The following is an 18,565-nucleotide window of genomic DNA, read 5'->3' as shown; positions in this document are numbered from 1 at the left end:
GTGAGGGGCGCCTGGGTGGCGCAGTCGGTTAAGCGTCCGACTTCAGCCAGGTCACGATCTCGCGGTCCGTGAGTTCGAGCCCCGCGTCGGGCTCTGGGCTGATGGCTCAGAGCCTGGAGCCTGTTTCTGATTCTGTGTCTCCGTCTCTCTCTGCCCCTCCCCCGTTCATGCTCTGTCTCTCTCTGTCCCAAAAAAAATAAATAAACGTTAAAAAAAAAAAAAATTTTTTAAAAAGAATGTGACTCCTTTCAGATGACCCCTGCCTCACCCCTGCCCCAAAACACATCCACACATCATGTTCACAGTCTAACCTTTGCCATCTTGTATCTCTACGTTCCCCAAAGCCCCCACCCACAGGTTATTTCTGTCAGGACACTGGGGACTCCCTCTCAGCCAGTCTTGGGCTGCCCCTTGTCATTCCCAGCCTTCAGGTATCTGTGAGGCCAGTGGATTCCCCTGAGAACCAAGCCTTCCATAGGGCTGGATCAGCTAGTTTAGAGAAGCTAGACTTGAGTGTCTTCTCAGGCCCCCCTCATGATTCACAGAGAGCATCTCCCAAAAGGTTGCACTTCCATCTGTTCCTGCTGAGGCCAGAACTAGAAAGTTCTTTAGGTAGCAGCATTAGAGATTGAGTTGAGAAAGACCACAGCAAAGACCTGAAGTGCTATGGCAGGTATTTGAGACGGTAAGCTGATCCCACCCACAACTATTCATGTTCATTCCTGTTTCTCCATCTGTGTCATGCCGGCCACCTTTGCCCCTTCGGATCCTTCCTGGCCTTCATGATCCCTTATTAGTCCTACTTCTTCTAGAAAGCCTTCCCTGATCTGTGTAGCTACTTCTTTGAAACCCAGTCACAGATTGTACCACACAGGATCTTTGTACCTCAGGACCAGCAGACACTTCCCTAAGGCCATCAACTCTTTCTCAGTTGACTTGTTTTCCAGGCCTTGTCTTCTGACATATATCCCTTTGTTAATCTCCCCCTGACACTCTGAGCACCAGAGCATACACGTTGTTCCATCTGTAGACCAACACTGCACAGTCCTCTGTCCCCTTCTATCTTCTGACTACCACGTTCCCATTAATGCAGTCCGAATGGATACTTTTTTTTTTTTTAAACGTTTTTTTATTTATTTTTGGGACAGAGAGAGACAGAGCATGAACGGGGAGGGGCAGAGAGAGAGGGAGACACAGAATCGGAAACAGGCTCCAGGCTCCGAGCCATCAGCCCAGAGCCTGACGCGGGGCTCGAACTCACGGACCGCGAGATCGTGACCTGGCTGAAGTCGGACGCTTAACCGACTGCGCCACCCAGGCGCCCCCCGAATGGATACTTTTTAAAAGCAGCCATATGTGAGCAAAAAAAAGAAAACCTGTTTAGAGAGAGAAGTAACTCTACCATCTATACCAACTAGTAGTAATCTACCAGTTATGTGACGTGACGGTCAAATCTCTTTATCTCTGGCCTCAGTTTCCTGCTCAGTATAATGGAGTTAAGAATAATACTTTACTTCTCAGGGTGTTTGTGTGGGTCTTGAGTAATAAAAAAATGTTGACCGTTTTTCTAGTTGTGCCCGGCAGATAGCTTGTCCAATAAATGGTTCTTTTTCTAATGGCTCTGCCTCATTCTGCCCCCTGCTCTTATACTTGAGTGATGCTTCTGGAGCCTGATTCTCCCACTCTGTAGTTGGACACTTAATTTCCTCACCTTGAATGCACAGCCTTTGATTATATACTTCATCCTAAAGAGGGGAGGTCATGGGGTGCCTGGGTGGCTCAGTCGGTTAAGCGTCCGACTTCGGCTCAGGTCATGATCTCGCGGTCTGTGAGTTCCAGTCCCGCATCGGGCTCTGTGCTGACAACTCAGAGCCTGGAGCCTGTTTTGGATTCTGTGTCTCCTTCTCTCTCTGCCCCTCCCCTGCTCATGCTCTGTCTCTCTCTCTGTCAAAAATAAACATTGGAAAAAAAAATTTTTTTTAATAAAAAATAAAGAGGGGAGGTCAGGTCTCACTCTGGCAGAGCTGAACTCCCAGGGAACTTGGGACATATCTGTCCCACTCCCGCACCATTTCTCCCTGATGGAGGTCATGGTTAGTGACAGTGCCAACCATGTGGTCCACCCCTCTGTGCCCTGAGCTCCACACTACCCTTGATTGGATTCCAGAAAGTACATTTGGCTATACTTCCAGACAGCAGACTAGGTCTTGGTTTCCCCAAGTGGGAAAGAGTCCAGAGCTCATACCCCAGATCCCTCAGGGCCTGCCATGGGCTTCTGTCTCTTGCATTTGCATAGGAGGCAGGCTCAGTCTCCCACCAGTTGTGAGTAGAAGTGGAACCAGCCCTCTGAGAGCTAAAGTTCCTCTCCAGTTCTCCTTCACCAGCCCCCTGCCCCCTTCACCTCCATTCACCATCCACCCGCCTTTCAGTTTCCCTGGCAACGCTGAGTGCTCATCCTGGAAAACTTTATCCGAAATCTGCTCTGGGCAGCTTTCCAAATCCATGCTAACCTGATTAGGTGTCTCTAGGGGCCTTGCCAGCTAATCAGATTAGGCAGCACTAATGGTAGTGAGGACTTTGAGTGGGCGCAGAGCAGTAAAACATATTGTATACTTAGTGATAATTATCCTGCCTTTTGTGTCATTGATTTATCTGCCTCCCTCACTGTCCCCCCCCCGTCTTGTGTGTTTGGCCCTAGCGATCCGGAGGAAGGAGAATGGCTGGTACGATGAAGAACACCCTCTGGTCTTCCTCTTTTTGGGATCATCTGGAATAGGTAACTGGGAGCAGAACGGCAAGTAGGGAAGGAGTGCTGAGGGAGCCCCAGCTGCTATGGGCCAGGGTCACACAGCCCACTTCTGAATTCCAGCTCTCAAAACAACTGCCTCCAAATTACAGAGCCAGAAAGAGGGTTGTCTGTCACATTAGGAACAGCTGGAATGATGCCCCTCCCTCCGGAAGCTGTGGTATAGGGCCTGATGCACCTGGACAACCAGGCCCTTTGGGGTCTGTTAGCCCTGGTCCAGCCACTCTGCATCCCCAGAGGCTGCCCTTTGGGAACAGTTGAACCACCTCCACTGCCCAGCACACCAACCTTATTTATTAGTACAACTTGGGACATAACCTTCTAGCAAGCTAAAGAAAGCCCCTGGTGGCCAACACAGTGTGGGGTGCATAGCAAAATTGGTTTCAGTCAAATGGGTTTGGTATTTTTCTAGCCAGTTGGGCTGGATTATCTGAGGCATCCTCACTCCCTCACTCTCCACCCTCACAGACCCCTGACCTGCACCACCACCTCCCACCATTGTCTTTTTGGGGAGTTTCATGCATTTGTTGTCTCTTCTTCTCCTCTCAGCATCTTCATGGGCCTAGCTCTCCCCCAGATGTAGATTACTGCCACCTCACCATGATACTGTAGAACTTGATTTCCTATACTAGACAGTGACTTCCAAAGGTTTGGCCATCATACCAAATGGCCCTTAGAGCCACCGCTTTGGTATTGTCATTGTTATTTATGTTACAAAGAAAGGCTGTGAAGCCAAGGAGAGGTATTCTTTATCCTCTCCCAGCCTCTGTTTGGCCTATGGCTCCAGGGCCTGGCTGGATGGCAAGACCATGAGTGTCCAAAGAGATGCAGTGCAGTGACCAGGAAGTCAGGGTGTTCCTGTCAGAGGCAAGGTTTGCACTGGGCTTCAAAGGATAAGTTGGCTCTGGATTATAAGTGTCAACCTCCCACTGTTAGGATGCTGCTATAGAGAAAAAGTCTCAGTCTCCATCCACAGAAAAATCAAGATGCAACGCACTTTGATTCTGGTCTCAGCACCACCTCTAATTCTCCCAGTGACATTGGGAGAGTCACCGACCTTCTCTGAGCCTCAGTGTTCCCACCCATAAAATACATTATTTCCAGTGTCCATGCATTTCTAATATTCTTTCATTCCAGGAGATAGTCATCTGGTCCTAACCGAACACCTCTTCCTTCCGTCTTACTAGGAAAGACAGAGCTGGCCAAGCAAACAGCCAAATATATGCACAAAGATGCCAAAAAGGTAAGGGCCAGGATCTGGGCCTGAGGTGCAGGCCATAGAAACCTCGCCATTACTGCTAGCCTCCAAAATTCTAGGCTCTCTGAATCTGTCAATAGTGAATCAAAAAGATGGGCCCTGACCCAGGAAGCAGGCCTCAGCTCTGGCCCCCAGCTTGGCTACCAAATATTCCAGGAGTTTGGGCAAGTTATCCAATCTCCTTGTGCCTCCATTTATTAATCTGTGAAATGGGAAAAATAATCCTTGCCCTGCCTGCTTCCTGGGGCATTTGGGAGAACCCACTGAGATTCATCCATACATTTTTAGGCATCTACTTTGGCCAGGTACTGTAATAGATTCTAATAACTCAGCATTTAAGACACTTTCCCTTACCTGAGGAACTCAGGCTGAACAAGGAAACAGCTTTAGAAACATACTATTACTGTCTAGTGCATCAAGACCATGCTAGAGTCTTGGGGCCTATAGAAGAAAACAAGAATGAGAAGATGCCTTATTGCTTCTCTCCATTGTAGATGAGCTTTTAAACATGATTTCTTATGCCCTAACCTGTGGTGTGGTCATAGTCTCCTTTGCCCCATGACTCAAAGCCCACGGACTCTTCATAGGAGAAGGCTGTCCCTGTCCCATATCTATTCAGACTCTGGCTTTCCAAGACCTGCTTAATTTGACTTTCTAGGCAGACTTAACCAACTGAGCCACCCAGGCACCCTCTAGGCAGACTGTAAATGTTTTCATGCAGAGAGAAACGTCCAAGAGATACATCCTTGGAGATTGTAGAAACATTTCAACTAAAGCCAGACATTCTTCTTTCCACCAGTCTTTCCATTGTGGAAGCTAAAGTCCCCCTGCTCACCACCTGAGATTGCCCATGACCCCAGATGCCCTCACCTAATTTCTATGGAAGACCTCTGCAGCTGAGGCAATGAGGAATTGCTCAGGCCTCTGCCAGCCAAACTGCCGCAGCAGCAGAGTCCTGGCCACCTTTCCTCCTCACTGAAGAGGCTGCTTCTGGCCTCACCACCCCTTTGCCACCTCCCTGAGGGCCTGGCACCACAGAAACAAGGTAGCTCAGGCTGTGTCCTCTGGAGCCACATCCCTGGCCCCCGTCTGCCTAATAACTGGCTAAAGGCTCCTAAGCCTTCCTGGCTCTGCCAGTAGCTGTGCTCTGCCTCAACCAAACCCAAAGCAGACCCACTTGACAGGCAGTAGGCAAGAAGCAGCACACAGCATGCTAACATACTGCAACCAAAATAGCATTTTTAAGACAATTCATCAGGTTGGCAGCGATTGAAACAATTAGCACTCTGGAAAGAGCCATAAACTAGCAGGACTATTAGGGAAGATACAGTTACAGGCAGGAACCACCTGATTAGGGATGAAGAATTCTGAGTGGTTTAATTTTAATACTGTCAGAAAGGTTAATATTTAATTACAAATTATAATCTCCTTATCCAAGCTGTCTTAATATGTCTTCATACACAGTGGAAGAAGGGAAAGCATGGTCTGATTTGCTGGTGTAGGAGGCAGGCGGGGCTTGCTAAGAGACTGATGATTCAAGTCATTTTTCAGTTGGAGCATCTGAATGAGGGGCAGACTGACACCAGTGCGGGGGCTCCTAGAAGCATGGTTATGGCATTCTGCAGTACACCGTCACCCCTTGGAGGCAGTGGGCTGGGCAGTCAGGGCCCTGGAGCCAGCCATTCCTCAGTACAGGCTCCAGTTCTCCTTTCTCCTGACCTTAGGTGGGTTACTTAACCCCTCCAAGTTTGAGCTCTCTTGCCTCAAAGTGAAGCTGTCCAATCCTGTGTCTAAGATAGTTGTGAGCATGCAGTGAGGTAATATGAATCACAGTGAGCTCAGGCTCTGGCACATTTAAGTAAGTGCCTGATCCCTTGTCTCATGTGTGTTCATCATCTGGTACTTTCTGCAGCACTACCCCATCAGCTGTTTTACTTGATCCTGCGATGCTAAATTAGATCCACTTTTCAGATGAGAAGACTGAGATCCTACAACATGTAAGGGCTTGTCCAAGTTCATTTGTGAGGGGAGGAGGTAAAATCAGAATCCAGTCTCTCATCTCTTCTCTCACTACAGTTGTTCTCAGCTACAGTAGGAGACTAGATTGTAAACTTGTCAGTTTGTCCCCACGTCACATAGGGAGATGAGAGGCATGAGAAGCCCAGAACAACTGTCTCTGTATTTAATTTTCATTTTATTTATTTTGTTGTTTTTTAAGTAGGCCCCGCACCCACTATGGGGCTTGAGCTCAAGATCCTAAGGTCAAGAGTCATACGCTGTACTGACTGAGCCAGCCAGGTGCCCCTAATTTTTAAATCCTAGGCGGTGCTTCCGTAAAACTCCTACTTGTACCAGCCTGTGGGCCAGCTCACCTCAGAGTCTGTGTTTAGTAGAGACATTTTCTGGCCATATAACAGGCAAGTTTGAGACCTACCTTCAAAATCCGAGAGTCTTAAACTGTACCCAACACCAACAGGACCCAAGGAATGATTCATAGGAAGTGTCGTGTCATAAAGAGGGTAGAGTAGGGCTGACTAAATGAAATGCATGCTGGCCTGGGAGTTGGTGGCTTGAATTTAAATTCTGGCTTTGTGATCCTTAGTTTCCTCATTGGAAAAGGGTCACTTGTACCTCTGGACCTGGTTGCCTCACAAGGTCTCATTTGTACAATTTTATAATTTCTTTATTGGAATCAAGGGTAGTCCACCTGCCTGGGTTCAAACCCCAATTCTAAGCTACTGTGGAGTTTGCTGGGATCTCTGTTTACATCAGTTTTCTCATCTATAAAATGGGTCCAATAATGGTGCCTAACTGATTAGATTATTGTGAAAGTAAATTGAGATAATAATGTAAAACGCTGGACACCATCATTATCATGTAGTAATCAATCAGTACATGTTGGATATTACTGTCATAATTGTTGTCTCACTTCATCCTAAACTAAGATCATGTGAAACCAAAAGTATTCAAGCCAAGAAACTCAAGCCCTGAAACTTGTTCAAAGTTACTTAGCAAATCAGTAGGAGAACTAGGATGAGAACCCACATTATTTGACATAAGTGAGCAGTAGAGCCTATACTTCTGGATCCTGGGACAATTGACATCGGCACAAAGCCCAGGATTCTTCAGATGAAGACTGCCAAGAGCCCTGCTGATTGACAGAGCAGGAAATAGGAGGCAGTAGAGTTTAGTGGCTAAGAGCACAGACTTGGAGCTAAATTGTCAAACCTGAGTGACCTTGGTCTAGTTACATTAATCTGTGATTCAGTCTTCTCTTCTGAAAAGTGGGGATGATAAGAATACTTACTTTACAGACTTGTACATGTTCTGAGCCCTGTAGAGCAGCTGGCTTAGAACATTGCCAGGTACTTAGCACACAGTGACTGTCAGCTATTATCATTAGATACCCATCTCATGGGTTCCAATGCTTTGTTCCCTCTGGGAAGCACTCCCGACTTCTTCATGTCTGTCCTCCCATTCTTCCTCAAGTCTTTGTTTCTCTTGGCTGAGCTGCCTGGGACCCTCTGAAAATGTTTTCTGGCTAATGCCCCATGTTCTCGGATAGCAGTGGTCACCTCCACATTGCCTTACTACTTCTCCAGCCCTCCTCTACCTCTTGGGTTAGGTCTCTCCTCAGGCCCCTGGTGAGCCAGGGAGAGGAAACAGGGCCTGTGTTACATAGGAAGAAACTGCAGTTCAAAAAGGGGGAGGGGGGCAGCATGCCCAGTGCCACACAGACAGTGGCGAAACTGGGACTAGAAACCAAGGCCCTGCCAAGGCTCTTCTGCCGCCCTCTACCTCTGGTACAGAGTGAACAGAACAGAGAAAAACTACATCACTGAGTGAATTTCTGACCGGCAGCAGAGCTAGAATGTGGCCTGGATTTCAGACATAAATAGCTACCTCCCTCTAGGCTCCTGGCACCCTGTCATCCCCAGCCCTCAGAAAAAGCATATTCAGTGAGTGCACTTTCTAAGGTGGAAGTATGTGCCACTAGGAGAGGAACCTGGGAAACCCAGGCTGTGAGTAGAGAGACAGGCTACCTGTGAATTCCCTTTTCACTCCCTAAATCCATTGTGAGAAGGAGTGGATACTCTGCCTGTGTTAACTCACAGATCCCATACTATACACATACACACACACATCCGCTCCCTCTGAGGCTAATCATAGTTGAACCTCACCCCAGAGGTTCCCTTCAGATCACTCCTAGGCCCAGTGGTGGAGAGAGAGGGGCTGTAAGCTGCCATATGGATAGCTGTTAAATAAATTAAAAGATTTCTTAGCATAAAAGAAAACTAAAACAAAGGGGCATGTCCCTATAAAGACCTGCACAGCTGAGGGCACCATGGAGCTGTCTGGGTATTTATTGTACCCTTCCTTCTCATCATGGTCCACACTGATGGTGACCAAATTTGTCCATGTATGTCTGCCCCTACTTGAGGTGTTCTCCTTGAGGACGGAGACCAAGACTTGTTCACAGCTGTAGCTCCAGTGCCCAGCACACACAAGATGCCCTCAGGAAATGTGGGATGGGTGGGAAGGTGGGTGATACGGTAATCAGACCAGTAGAAGCCTGAAAAAAGAGACATTCTGAGCCAGATTTAGAAGGGCAGGGATATGACTTAGGTTTATTAAGGTAGCGAATGGGGGGGAATCATGTGGGGGAGGAGTGAACAGAAACCCACTATGGTGAGAATGGGGTAGAAGATCTTGGTTGGTGTGGTCTGAAACCCTAGGGCCTATTTGAGCAGCTCTCCTCCTTAACCCTTCCCTCTACCTTCCTGCCTCCAAATGGACTCCTGCTTGTTTCCACACAGGGCTTCATCAGGCTGGACATGTCTGAGTTCCAGGAGCGGCATGAGGTGAGTGAGAGTCCTTGGTAAAATGTGGTTTGGTGGATCTGTCAATCAACATGATTCTGCCTTGGGATTTGTCCTTTGGGGGCATATGTGTGCAGCAGGATCACTGATCTGTTTTGTATCGGACTTGCTCTGAAAAACAAGCATAAAGAAGATCTGTCTGCTCTCTCATTACAGCAGGATTCCTGCCACCCCAGGAGAAAGCCTGACTGTCCCTGTTGACACATGCAGTCTTTTTTTTTTTAAGTTTATTTATTTATTTTGAGAGAGAGTGTACAAGAATACATGTGCACACACACACAGAGGAGAGTTAGAGAGAGGGGGAGAGAGAATCCCAAGCGGGCTCCATGCTGTCAGCATGGATCCCAACGTGGGGCTCAGACTTACAAATTGTGAGATCATGACCTGAGCCGAAAATCAAGAGTCAGACGCTTAACCAACTGAGTCACCCAGGTGCCCCTTGACACAGGCAGTCTTAATGAATAAAGCCATTTTCTTATGTATGCCCATATCGGAAACTAAAAGCATAGAAAGGCTTTTTCAATATGTTTCCTTCCTTCCTCCAGGTAGCCAAGTTTATCGGGTCCCCACCAGGCTACATTGGCCACGAAGAAGGTGGCCAGCTGACCAAGAAGCTGAAACAGTGTCCCAATGCTGTGGTGCTCTTCGATGAAGTCGACAAGGCCCATCCAGATGTGCTTACTATCATGCTACAGCTGTTTGATGAGGTGAAAGTGACTTTGGGCTGGGATGGAGGAGGGGACCCCAAAAGTATGGGGTGCTGTGAATCAAGAATCAAGGGCCCAGAGGCTTGTCTGATCCCTTCACTTGCCACTTTGCCCCCAGTGTGTATTCAGTCACTTAGCAAATGATGCTTTGCCCCCTTTCTGGACCAGGGCCTGGGCTGGGCACTTGAGGACAGACCAGTACTACCCAAGGATTGACATTTTCTGGCTGCCCAGACTGCCTTCTAGAGAGACATGGAGCAGAGGTACCAAGACAGAGAGACATGAATTTTTAGTTCCAGCTCTGCTCCATCTCTAGGCATCAGGGACCTCATGTGACAAAGAAGGAGGCTGTATCCAAGATAAGCTCCAAGAACCTTTCTGGCTTGTGAAGCCCTTTTCTTCCAAGGAATTCCAGGCTCACCACAAATTAGATAACCTCCTTCTGGTAGGGTAAGCTCTAAATAAGAACTCTGCTTTTCAGTACATTCTGTGTACTAGGCTTGTGCTAACAATGCCACCGCTAATCATCACAATAGCCAGGCAGTGACAGCTGTCTCATTATTTATTTATTATTTTTTCTAATTAAAAAAAATTTTTTTTAACATTTATTATTGAGAAACAGAGACAGAGCATGAGCATGAGAGGGGCAGAGAGAAAGGAAGGCGTAGAATCTGAAGTAGGCTCCAGGCTCTGAGCTGTCAGCACAGAGCCCGACGCAGGGCTTAAACTCATGGACCATGAAATCATGACCTACCTGAGCCGAAGGCAGACGCCCAACCAGCTGAGCCACCCAAGCACCCCAGCTGTCTCATTTTTTTACAGAAGAAGAAACTGAAGTTCAGAGAGGTTATAAATGACTTGCCTGAGGCCATGGAGCTATTATACAGAGGATCCAGGTTTGGGCCACAGATACATTTGATTCCAGAGCCCCAGTTCTCCTACTCTGTGCCATTCCTTACCTCAAGCAGGGGAGGGAGAGCTTATCATAGGAGGATTGGATCTCTTCCTTTAGAGGCCGGGCAGAACTGAGCATGAGGCTTCTCCTCTGCTCCCAAGCCGGGGCTATATTAACCAATATATGTCCAGATGGAGTCCAGTCCACTTTTCCACTTAGCCCCTTCCAGCTCTGGGACAGCAAGGAGGGGTTTTGCTTCCCATGTTGCAAGTGTACTTGATGAGGTGTGGGAAGGGACTCCTCATGGACCAAATAGCACACCAGGTGCCAAACCAAGAAGACCCAGATCCAGATATCCCCATAGCTGCCCATCACCTTCCCCACATGGCCCAGTATCCTTGTCCCTGCCCTAGTTTCATTGCTGTCTTCCTAGCCCCCCAGCTCTTCCCTGTCCCCAGACCACCCACTGAGGAATAAAGGCCGGTCCTTCAAAAGTCATATATTAGTTACCCACATCTGTGCTGTAAGACCTCCCACTTTATTCTAGTCTCTTGATGGGATTCAAGTACACAGCTATGGACTAGACCCAGACCTTCTCTCTGGGAGCTCCCTGCCTGGGTAGATAAGTGGAAAGGAGACATGATAATGTTGAAATTTTTGACTTTATGTACCAGGCACTGGTCTAAAACAGTTACTTGTATCAATTCATGTGATCCTCCCAACATCCCTACAAAGATAGTTCTTATTACTGCCTCTGTGTAAGATATGGAAACTGAAGTAAAGTGAGATAAGTAATTTGCCCATGGTCATACAGCTGGGAAGAGAGAATCCAAGGTTGGAACCCAGGCAGTCCAGTTCAGAGCCTACAGCTTCACTAAGAACTACCATGCAGGTAGGACCAGAAGAGAGAGGTAGATCTGCAGTGAAGCATTCACAGGAAGGGAGGGCCCAGCTCAGGGAGCGTGAGCACAACAGTTTCTGACATCCCTGGAGAGGTACCTCTGATGACCACCTTGGCCCAGAAAGAGGGAAGGCAGCTGCTGACTGAAATACAACCAGCACCACCTAGAACTTGTTACCGCCTCCATATGTAAGCCCTGTCCACCCATTCCCTGCTACTGTCACTCCATTGACTACCTTTTGGGAGTTGATAATAATCCCTTCCTACAGCCCCCACCAGCCTACTGTCATTCCTGAAATTTATATCCTTGATTCCATTGACCATAGCTGTCATCCAAGATTACTTAGCCAGAGTTATGCTTATAGGCTCCTTGTGGACAGGGACTTTATCTTAGTCCAACCATTCCCAGAGCCCATGAGGTCAGGGGAAATGCTCTGTTAAGTAACTTAATTCAACAGGAATATAGTATACCTTTCAAGGATAAATCAGGAGGTTCTAGGCGAACGAGCGGAGAAGGGCTGGCAGCAGACACCTACTGTGCCGAAGCACGGGGGCGCGAGGCCGTCTGGCCTGTCCAGGGAACTGCAGCTGCTCAGCACTGCTCGGCTACAGAAGGGAAGTGAGAACAGAACAGTGGAGGTGAGTGGGTAAGTTGTCAGGGACCAGTTACAATCCCAGGAGATGAAGTATGGGTTTACTTGTTAGATTGTAAGGAGCTTTTAAAGACTTTAAGCAAGAAAGAAACATGGCCAGGTTCTTACTTTATAAAGATCTGTCTTCTTAGCCTGAGAGAAGGCATTGGTGAGAGAATGGACTGGAAGGCAGACGGGGAGCAGCAAGGAGGCTGTTGAAGCCTCCAGGCTAGAGCTGAGGATGCCTTCTCTAAAGCAGAGCCACAGGCTAGCCAGAACTCCCGGAAGGCTGACTATGCAGGGCTCAGTGATTTGATTGAATTTGAGGGGAGACAGAGGGGCCAGGGGTGGCCAGCTGCAGGGTTTCTGGCCTGGGTGACAAGATGGCCGCTACTGCCATTGATTGAGGCAGGGAACACAGGAGGATGAGCAGCAGATTGGCGAGGAAGGTGAGTTGCTGAGGTTTGAAATCACTAAAAATGAGATGCCTGAGGGATGACGACCAGATGGAGGTGTCCGAGAGGCCAGTCATCAGTTGGAGAGATCTAGAGCATAGTACAATTCTGGACTGGAAGCAGAGATTCAGGAACGCATCAGCACGGACAGGGTAATGGAAGCCCTAGGAAGGGATGAGATCTCTCAACTAGGGGGTATGTAGTGTGCAGAGAAGAAAAGGCTAACCCAGAGCCTTGTGACCTATCAGGAAAGTCAGAGGGAATGTGGTTCAGGTGGGGCAGAGGGGACACAGGATGCACAGTGTCTGCCTTGGTGTTCATGAATGAGTGGGGCAGACTGGCAGCAAAAAGCATTTTAGCCCACTGTGGTGCATGCTGAGCTAGTATAAGTTACAATTGTCGGGAGTTGTGGGGGCATATGATCCAGTCTGAGGGCATGAAGGAAGCACCCTCGTTCCCACCTAGCCCAGTTCTCACAAGCCTGGATCCAGAGAAGCAGGAGCCCTAATGTTCTCACCAAAACACCAAGCAGGACTATGACCCCAGAGCCTGTAGCACAGGGAAGAAGTCCCAAGAAGAGACTGGCTCCTGAGGAGCCCAACCTGCTCTTCCCTTCAAGGATGGAAGCAGTGGGAAAGCAACCCCTATAACCCAGGGTAGCATTCACACCCACCCAGTCACTGCTGGGAGGTGTGCCAGTGACAACTCCCTCTTTGGGACACATCCTATTGCCAAAGACTCTGAGGAAGAGAAGACATGAACACTGAAAGTCATCCTTTGGGTCAGTCTTACCCTGCACCTGTTCCCGTCACCCCTCTAGGACCCATCCACAGGCCCAGTTAGAAGCAGCGCTTTGATCCTGAAATGAAATTGCTGTTGGTTGTTGCTCTAGCCAGTATAGCAGCATGTGTACTCAGTCCTTGGGGTTGAGTTCTGTGAACAGTGTCCTATGCGCACATTTGGACACATCTCACACACACACACACGCACAGAACAGGTCTTCAAAACTACAATTGCCCCCGGGTACCTGGGTGGCTCAGTTGACTGAGCATCTGACTTCGGCTCAGGTTATGATCTCATGGTTCGTGAATTCAAGCCCCGCATCAGGCTCTGCGCTGACAGCTCAGAACCTGGAGCCCGCTTCAGATTCTATGTCTCCTTCTTTCTCTCTGCCCCTCCCCTGCTTGCACTCTGTCTCTGTCTCTCTCAAAAGTAAGTAAATGTTAAAAAAGGAAAAAAAGAATTGCCCCCAGGTAGATTCTGTTGATCTATAACTCATAGATAGGGAAGCTAATGGCAAAAGCTAAAGATTATCTGCTTCCACCCTTGCTTTCCCTTCTTCCCACCCCAGGCAGGGACAAGAAAGTGATTAGGACTTGAGCTGCACATCTATTCTAAATAGACCTCCCTGGAACTAACACTTTCTGAGAGGCCTGTGTCAAAGACCCATATAAAGCAAGGCCAACAAGCACCAGATACCATGCCCAGCATGGAGTGGGTGCTAGGTTAATGCACATTTCTTCCCCTTTAGCCCCTGAGGGCCAGGGCTAGTCTGCCGTTGCTTTGGCTTTAGAAGCAAGGGCTGACCCTGAGTCAGGTCCATACCACCAGGGAATGGGAATTGTTAAAGGAGGACTAGTTACCATCTGAGCCTGGGGCAGGCAGGAGCTGACAGGTTGAGGTCAGTGACCTGTCCCCAGAGCCATGGTCTCTGGCCTGGCATGAGCTTGTGCTTTGTGGGAAGAGTGTGGGAGCACATGGAAAGCACTAAACAGGAGACCTGCAGTGGATGTAGAAGTGCCCCATCGGTGTCCACTGTTGTTATTCCCATCAGTTCTGCTCAGCGAGGCCCTGACCATTGCTTTTGTCATAAATGACTCTAAAGTGCTGTTGTTGTACAGTCATAGCCTTGATGTTTGCTGAGTAGGTGGAGCTTCTTGCCCTTGAACTGAGTGGCCCCAGACAACTATACTTTCTTCGTTGTTCTGTCCCTTCTACTGTAGCTCCTTGTATCTTTTCTCGGTGCATCTGTCTCCTATATAGATGGTTTCATCTGTGTCACTTCAGAAAGAGCTAAAGATTCCAAGGAAACTTCCCACATTGGCTAAAGAGGAGCCTTGTTTTCTCTTCCTCTCTGTCAGGCAAAAGGATGGCTTTAAAGATGGAGAGATTTGGGGACACCTGGGTGGCTTAGTTAAGCATCTGACTTTGGCTCAGGTCGTGATCTCACTGTTTGTGAGTTTGAGCCCCGCATCAGGCTCTGTGCTGATAGCTCAGAGCCTGAAGACTGCTTTGGTTTCTGTGTCTCCCTCTCTCTCTGCCCCTCCCCTGCTTGCACTGTCTGTCTGTCTCTCTCTCTCTCTCTTTCTCAAAAACCAATAAACATTAAAAAATTAAAAAAATAAATAAAGATGCAGAGTTTATACTGGTTTCAGTTCATGTCATTCATTTTGATACAGCAAATGTATATTGTCTGCTGTCATAATAACAGTTCAGGACATTTGCATAGTTTGGTTAACTAAGGGTTTTTAACCAACATGACCATATTAGTCTTCACAGTGGCCCTATAAAATACCCTCCTCTGAACTCCTACAGTGACCTTATACCACTTAACTCACTGAATTGTCATTGCTGGTTTCTTGAGTGGCATTTCTTCTCTTAAGGAGGAGAATGTCAAAGGTGCGGTGAGCCTCGAGCCTGGCCCGGACTGGGCCGCCAGGGAAGTGTGTTGGATAAATGCATGTTTAATCAGGCTGACTTCCAGGGTGCCAGAGAGGAATCAAGGGCCCTTATTGATGACAAACAGAGGTGCAATATTGCCTGAAGTCACTCTCAACAGGTGGAGTGGTTGCAGCCCAGGGCAGTGAGCACTGCAGCCTAGGTGTGAGAATAGTGCTCAGAGAACTGGGAGGAGGGAGCAGCTGAGGGTTCTAGAGAGAACTTCTGGAAGAGGTAGTCAGGCTTAACCCTCCATGAACATGGAGTCACTGTTCTTTCCCAGGGCCGGCTGACGGATGGAAAAGGGAAGACAATCGACTGCAAGGATGCCATCTTCATCATGACGTCCAATGTGGCCAGTGATGAGATCGCACAGCATGCCCTGCAGCTGCGGCAGGAGGCTTTGGAGATGAGCCATAACCGTCTTGCTGAAAACCTTGGTATGGCACACAGCCTGAGCTGTCTGGGCAGTTGAGCAGGTGCCCAGACCACCAGCACATCTCTTCCCCAGGAGGTGGAGGATGACATCAAACAGGAGGCCACATCTGTCATCTTTCTATTTGGAAGTGAACCCTCCAACCCCTCTTCCAAGTCAGAACTCAAGTCTTGTCCTGACTCTTCTCCCCCTCTGTTCCTCCCTCACACAACTCCTACCCTAAGGAATCCTGAGCTTTGGATTTGTAGCACATAGAGATGGAAGGGCCTCAGGAAGTGCCCAGTTCTAACCCTCTCAATATTCCGGTGGAGAGCAGGCCAAGGCGTAGAGAGCCTGAGACCCTGACCAGGATCACACAGACCATCAGGGGCAGGACCAGATCTCTTTTCATAAATGGGGCCACGAGGCAGACACAGTTCCCAAAGCTCCCTAGGTGTGGGGAGTAGGCAATTTATGATTCTTTTTCCACAGGGGATGTCCAGATTAATGACAAGATTACCATCTCAAAGAACTTCAAGGAGAATGTGATTCGCCCCATCCTGAAAGTAAGAGGTCTTTGTCCTTCCTATTGGAGTCTTGGGTGGGAAGATCCCCCTTAGCCATCTCTCTGTCTTCCCCTTTGGGGTCTAGTAATTCCCTTTACCCCTTCTGGGTCACAGAGCTCACCCCACCCCTAACCTGGCCCTACAGGCTCACTTCCGGAGGGATGAGTTTCTGGGACGAATCAATGAGATTGTCTATTTCCTCCCCTTCTGCCACTCGGAGCTCATCCAACTTGTCAACAAGGAACTGAACTTCTGGGCCAAGAGAGTAAGAATAGGAACTGCCTATGGGTGGGGATGGGTCATCTGCCTGTTGGAAATTGGGGAACACTGGGTTGGGAGCACCCCCTTCCTAGAGGCTTGGAGAACAGTGGTGTGGGTCAGTGGCCTCAGGGGCACACAGTCATTCACAGGCCCAGGCCTCAGGCCAGAGTGGTGAGAGATGGAAAGCACTGGGCCACATGCAGGCACACTCCTATCTGACCTGTCTCAGGCCAAGCAAAGGCACAATATCACGCTGCTCTGGGACCGCGAGGTGGCAGACGTGTTGGTCGACGGCTACAACGTGCACTATGGCGCCCGCTCCATCAAGCATGAGGTGAGCACAGGATCCTTAGAGAAGTAAGGCACCTCTACACTTCCCACCCCAGGGCCCCAGACCCAGCCCCTGGGCTCCCAACCTGGAATAGTTCATACCCAGAGCAGATGCCCCTTCACAACCAAAACCAGAAGATGATCAAGTAAAACCCCTGTCCTGAAGGATAACCGAGTATGAATCCCTGCTAGGAGTGAGGAACTGAGCTGGGAACCTCAGAAACTGACACCCCTGAGTCTTTAGCATAGTCCTTTAAACTGTGTGTTTTTAGCCCCACTCTGCAGAGGGAAACTGAAGCTCAGAGGTTTCTGACTTGCCCTAGCAGTAAGTGATGGAGCCTGGGCTCCAGGCTCAGGCCACATGCTAGCCCAGGCCACAGCGGTGACGACCACTTCACCTGTCACCTGCAGGTAGAACGCCGTGTGGTGAACCAGCTGGCAGCCGCCTATGAACAGGATCTGCTGCCAGGGGGCTGTACTCTGCGTATCACTGTGGAGGACTCAGACAAGCAGCTGCTCAAGAGCCCTGAACTGCCCTCACCTCAGGCTGAGAAGCGTCCACCCAAGCTGCGGCTGGAGATCATCGACAAGGACAGCAAGACCCACAAACTGGACATCCGGGCACCGCTACACCCTGAGAAGATGTGCCACAGCCTCTAGCTTCTACCTACCTACCTATACATGCCCTCAACATCCAATAAAGACCCCTCGGCTGTGGCATGGCAACCGCCCTATCTTCCCCTCATGCCCTTTACCTCGTCTCCACCCAGCCCAAGGCCTGTTTACCTCCACAGCCACAGGAAGACCCCTCCTTAGCCTCAAAATCAAAAATAGGGGTTTTGCCCTCCCCTGGACCATTTGTTATGGGCCCAAAATTTGCTAACAGGTCCCCAGGAGAGGGGCTGTCTTCCCACCCTCTTCAGAGCAGGGAGGAGAAGGACGTCCCTTTTCTCTATCCTTCAGCATGATCCCCATGGCCTGTATACTCTCTGGAACTTTATCACGGTCCGAGGAAGCTCAGAAGTTTGACAGCTAAGAACAGATCTGGCTCAGGAAAGACAGGGACCAGGCTGCGACCTGTCTGCCACCCTCTGCTGGCCCTCATGCAACTGAGTCCCCATAATGTCTGCACAGATTGTGGAGAAAGAATGCAGAGGCCCAGGCACAGAGGTTGTACAGTGTAGGCTGAGGCTACCTCTTTCCCATGCCCTAAAATTCCAAGGAGAAGGGACCCATAGAATCCCCCACTCCACTGCCATGTGGTAGCTACTCCCCCTCACCACACATTCTGGTGTCAGGCCAGACCATGTTTCTCCAGCTTTGGAACAAAGCCAGAATAAGGCACCTCTAGGAGGAAGGCTGACTGGGTCACTACCCTGCTCTGCTCTGGAACTGGACAACAGTACCAAATGACCAAGCAAGCTCAGCTCTATGAGACCTCCTTCAGGAATCTAACACAGACATTGGGGAGCTGGAGGGAGAGAGAGAATGAAGTCAGTCCTGTGCCCAAGTGGCCATGACGTCTGTAGCAGCTCTGTCTATCCTGCTGTCCCAACTAAGTTAGTCTGGAATGAATAACTTCCCCATGCAGTCTCCTTCTTTGTCACTAAGAGCGGCTGCACACCATCCCCCAAAGGCATTCCACAAACCAGCCACGTTTCAACCCCAGCTTAGCAGGGCACAGCAAGGCCTGGTGCATCCTTGGGCTCCATTGACAGTAGCCACCATTGATGACCACTCC

The 18,565-nt window shown here is 49.1% G+C and overlaps 1 protein-coding gene across 4 annotated transcripts in view; it reads left to right on the top strand.

The window, feature by feature from the left end:
• The window catches only part of CLPB (ClpB family mitochondrial disaggregase), a 146,297-nt gene extending 128,743 nt beyond the window's left edge, over positions 1-17,554 (top strand). For 3 of the 4 annotated variants that reach the window (XM_040489240.1, XM_040489239.1, XM_040489241.1), the window contains 9 exons: positions 2,699-2,776; positions 3,994-4,049; positions 8,882-8,926; positions 9,490-9,651; positions 15,536-15,692; positions 16,160-16,233; positions 16,379-16,498; positions 16,724-16,828; positions 17,236-17,554. In XM_040489240.1, the coding sequence (XP_040345174.1) occupies positions 2,699-2,776; positions 3,994-4,049; positions 8,882-8,926; positions 9,490-9,651; positions 15,536-15,692; positions 16,160-16,233; positions 16,379-16,498; positions 16,724-16,828; positions 17,236-17,484 (1,046 nt within the window). In that variant the 3' untranslated portion in view covers positions 17,485-17,554. The remainder of the gene's footprint in view (positions 1-2,698; positions 2,777-3,993; positions 4,050-8,881; positions 8,927-9,489; positions 9,652-15,535; positions 15,693-16,159; positions 16,234-16,378; positions 16,499-16,723; positions 16,829-17,235) is intronic. The other variant, XM_040489243.1, reaches the window with a different exon arrangement.
• Positions 17,555-18,565: the final 1,011 nt, after the last annotated feature.

The sequence above is a fragment of the Herpailurus yagouaroundi genome, unplaced genomic scaffold, assembly GCF_014898765.1.
Source record: "Herpailurus yagouaroundi ecotype Mexico unplaced genomic scaffold, PumYag 180, whole genome shotgun sequence".
In the NCBI taxonomy this organism is placed as follows: domain Eukaryota; kingdom Metazoa; phylum Chordata; class Mammalia; order Carnivora; family Felidae; genus Herpailurus; species Herpailurus yagouaroundi.
The sequence above is the reverse complement of the archived record's forward strand: the minus strand, read 5'-3'. Positions and strand labels throughout refer to the sequence as shown.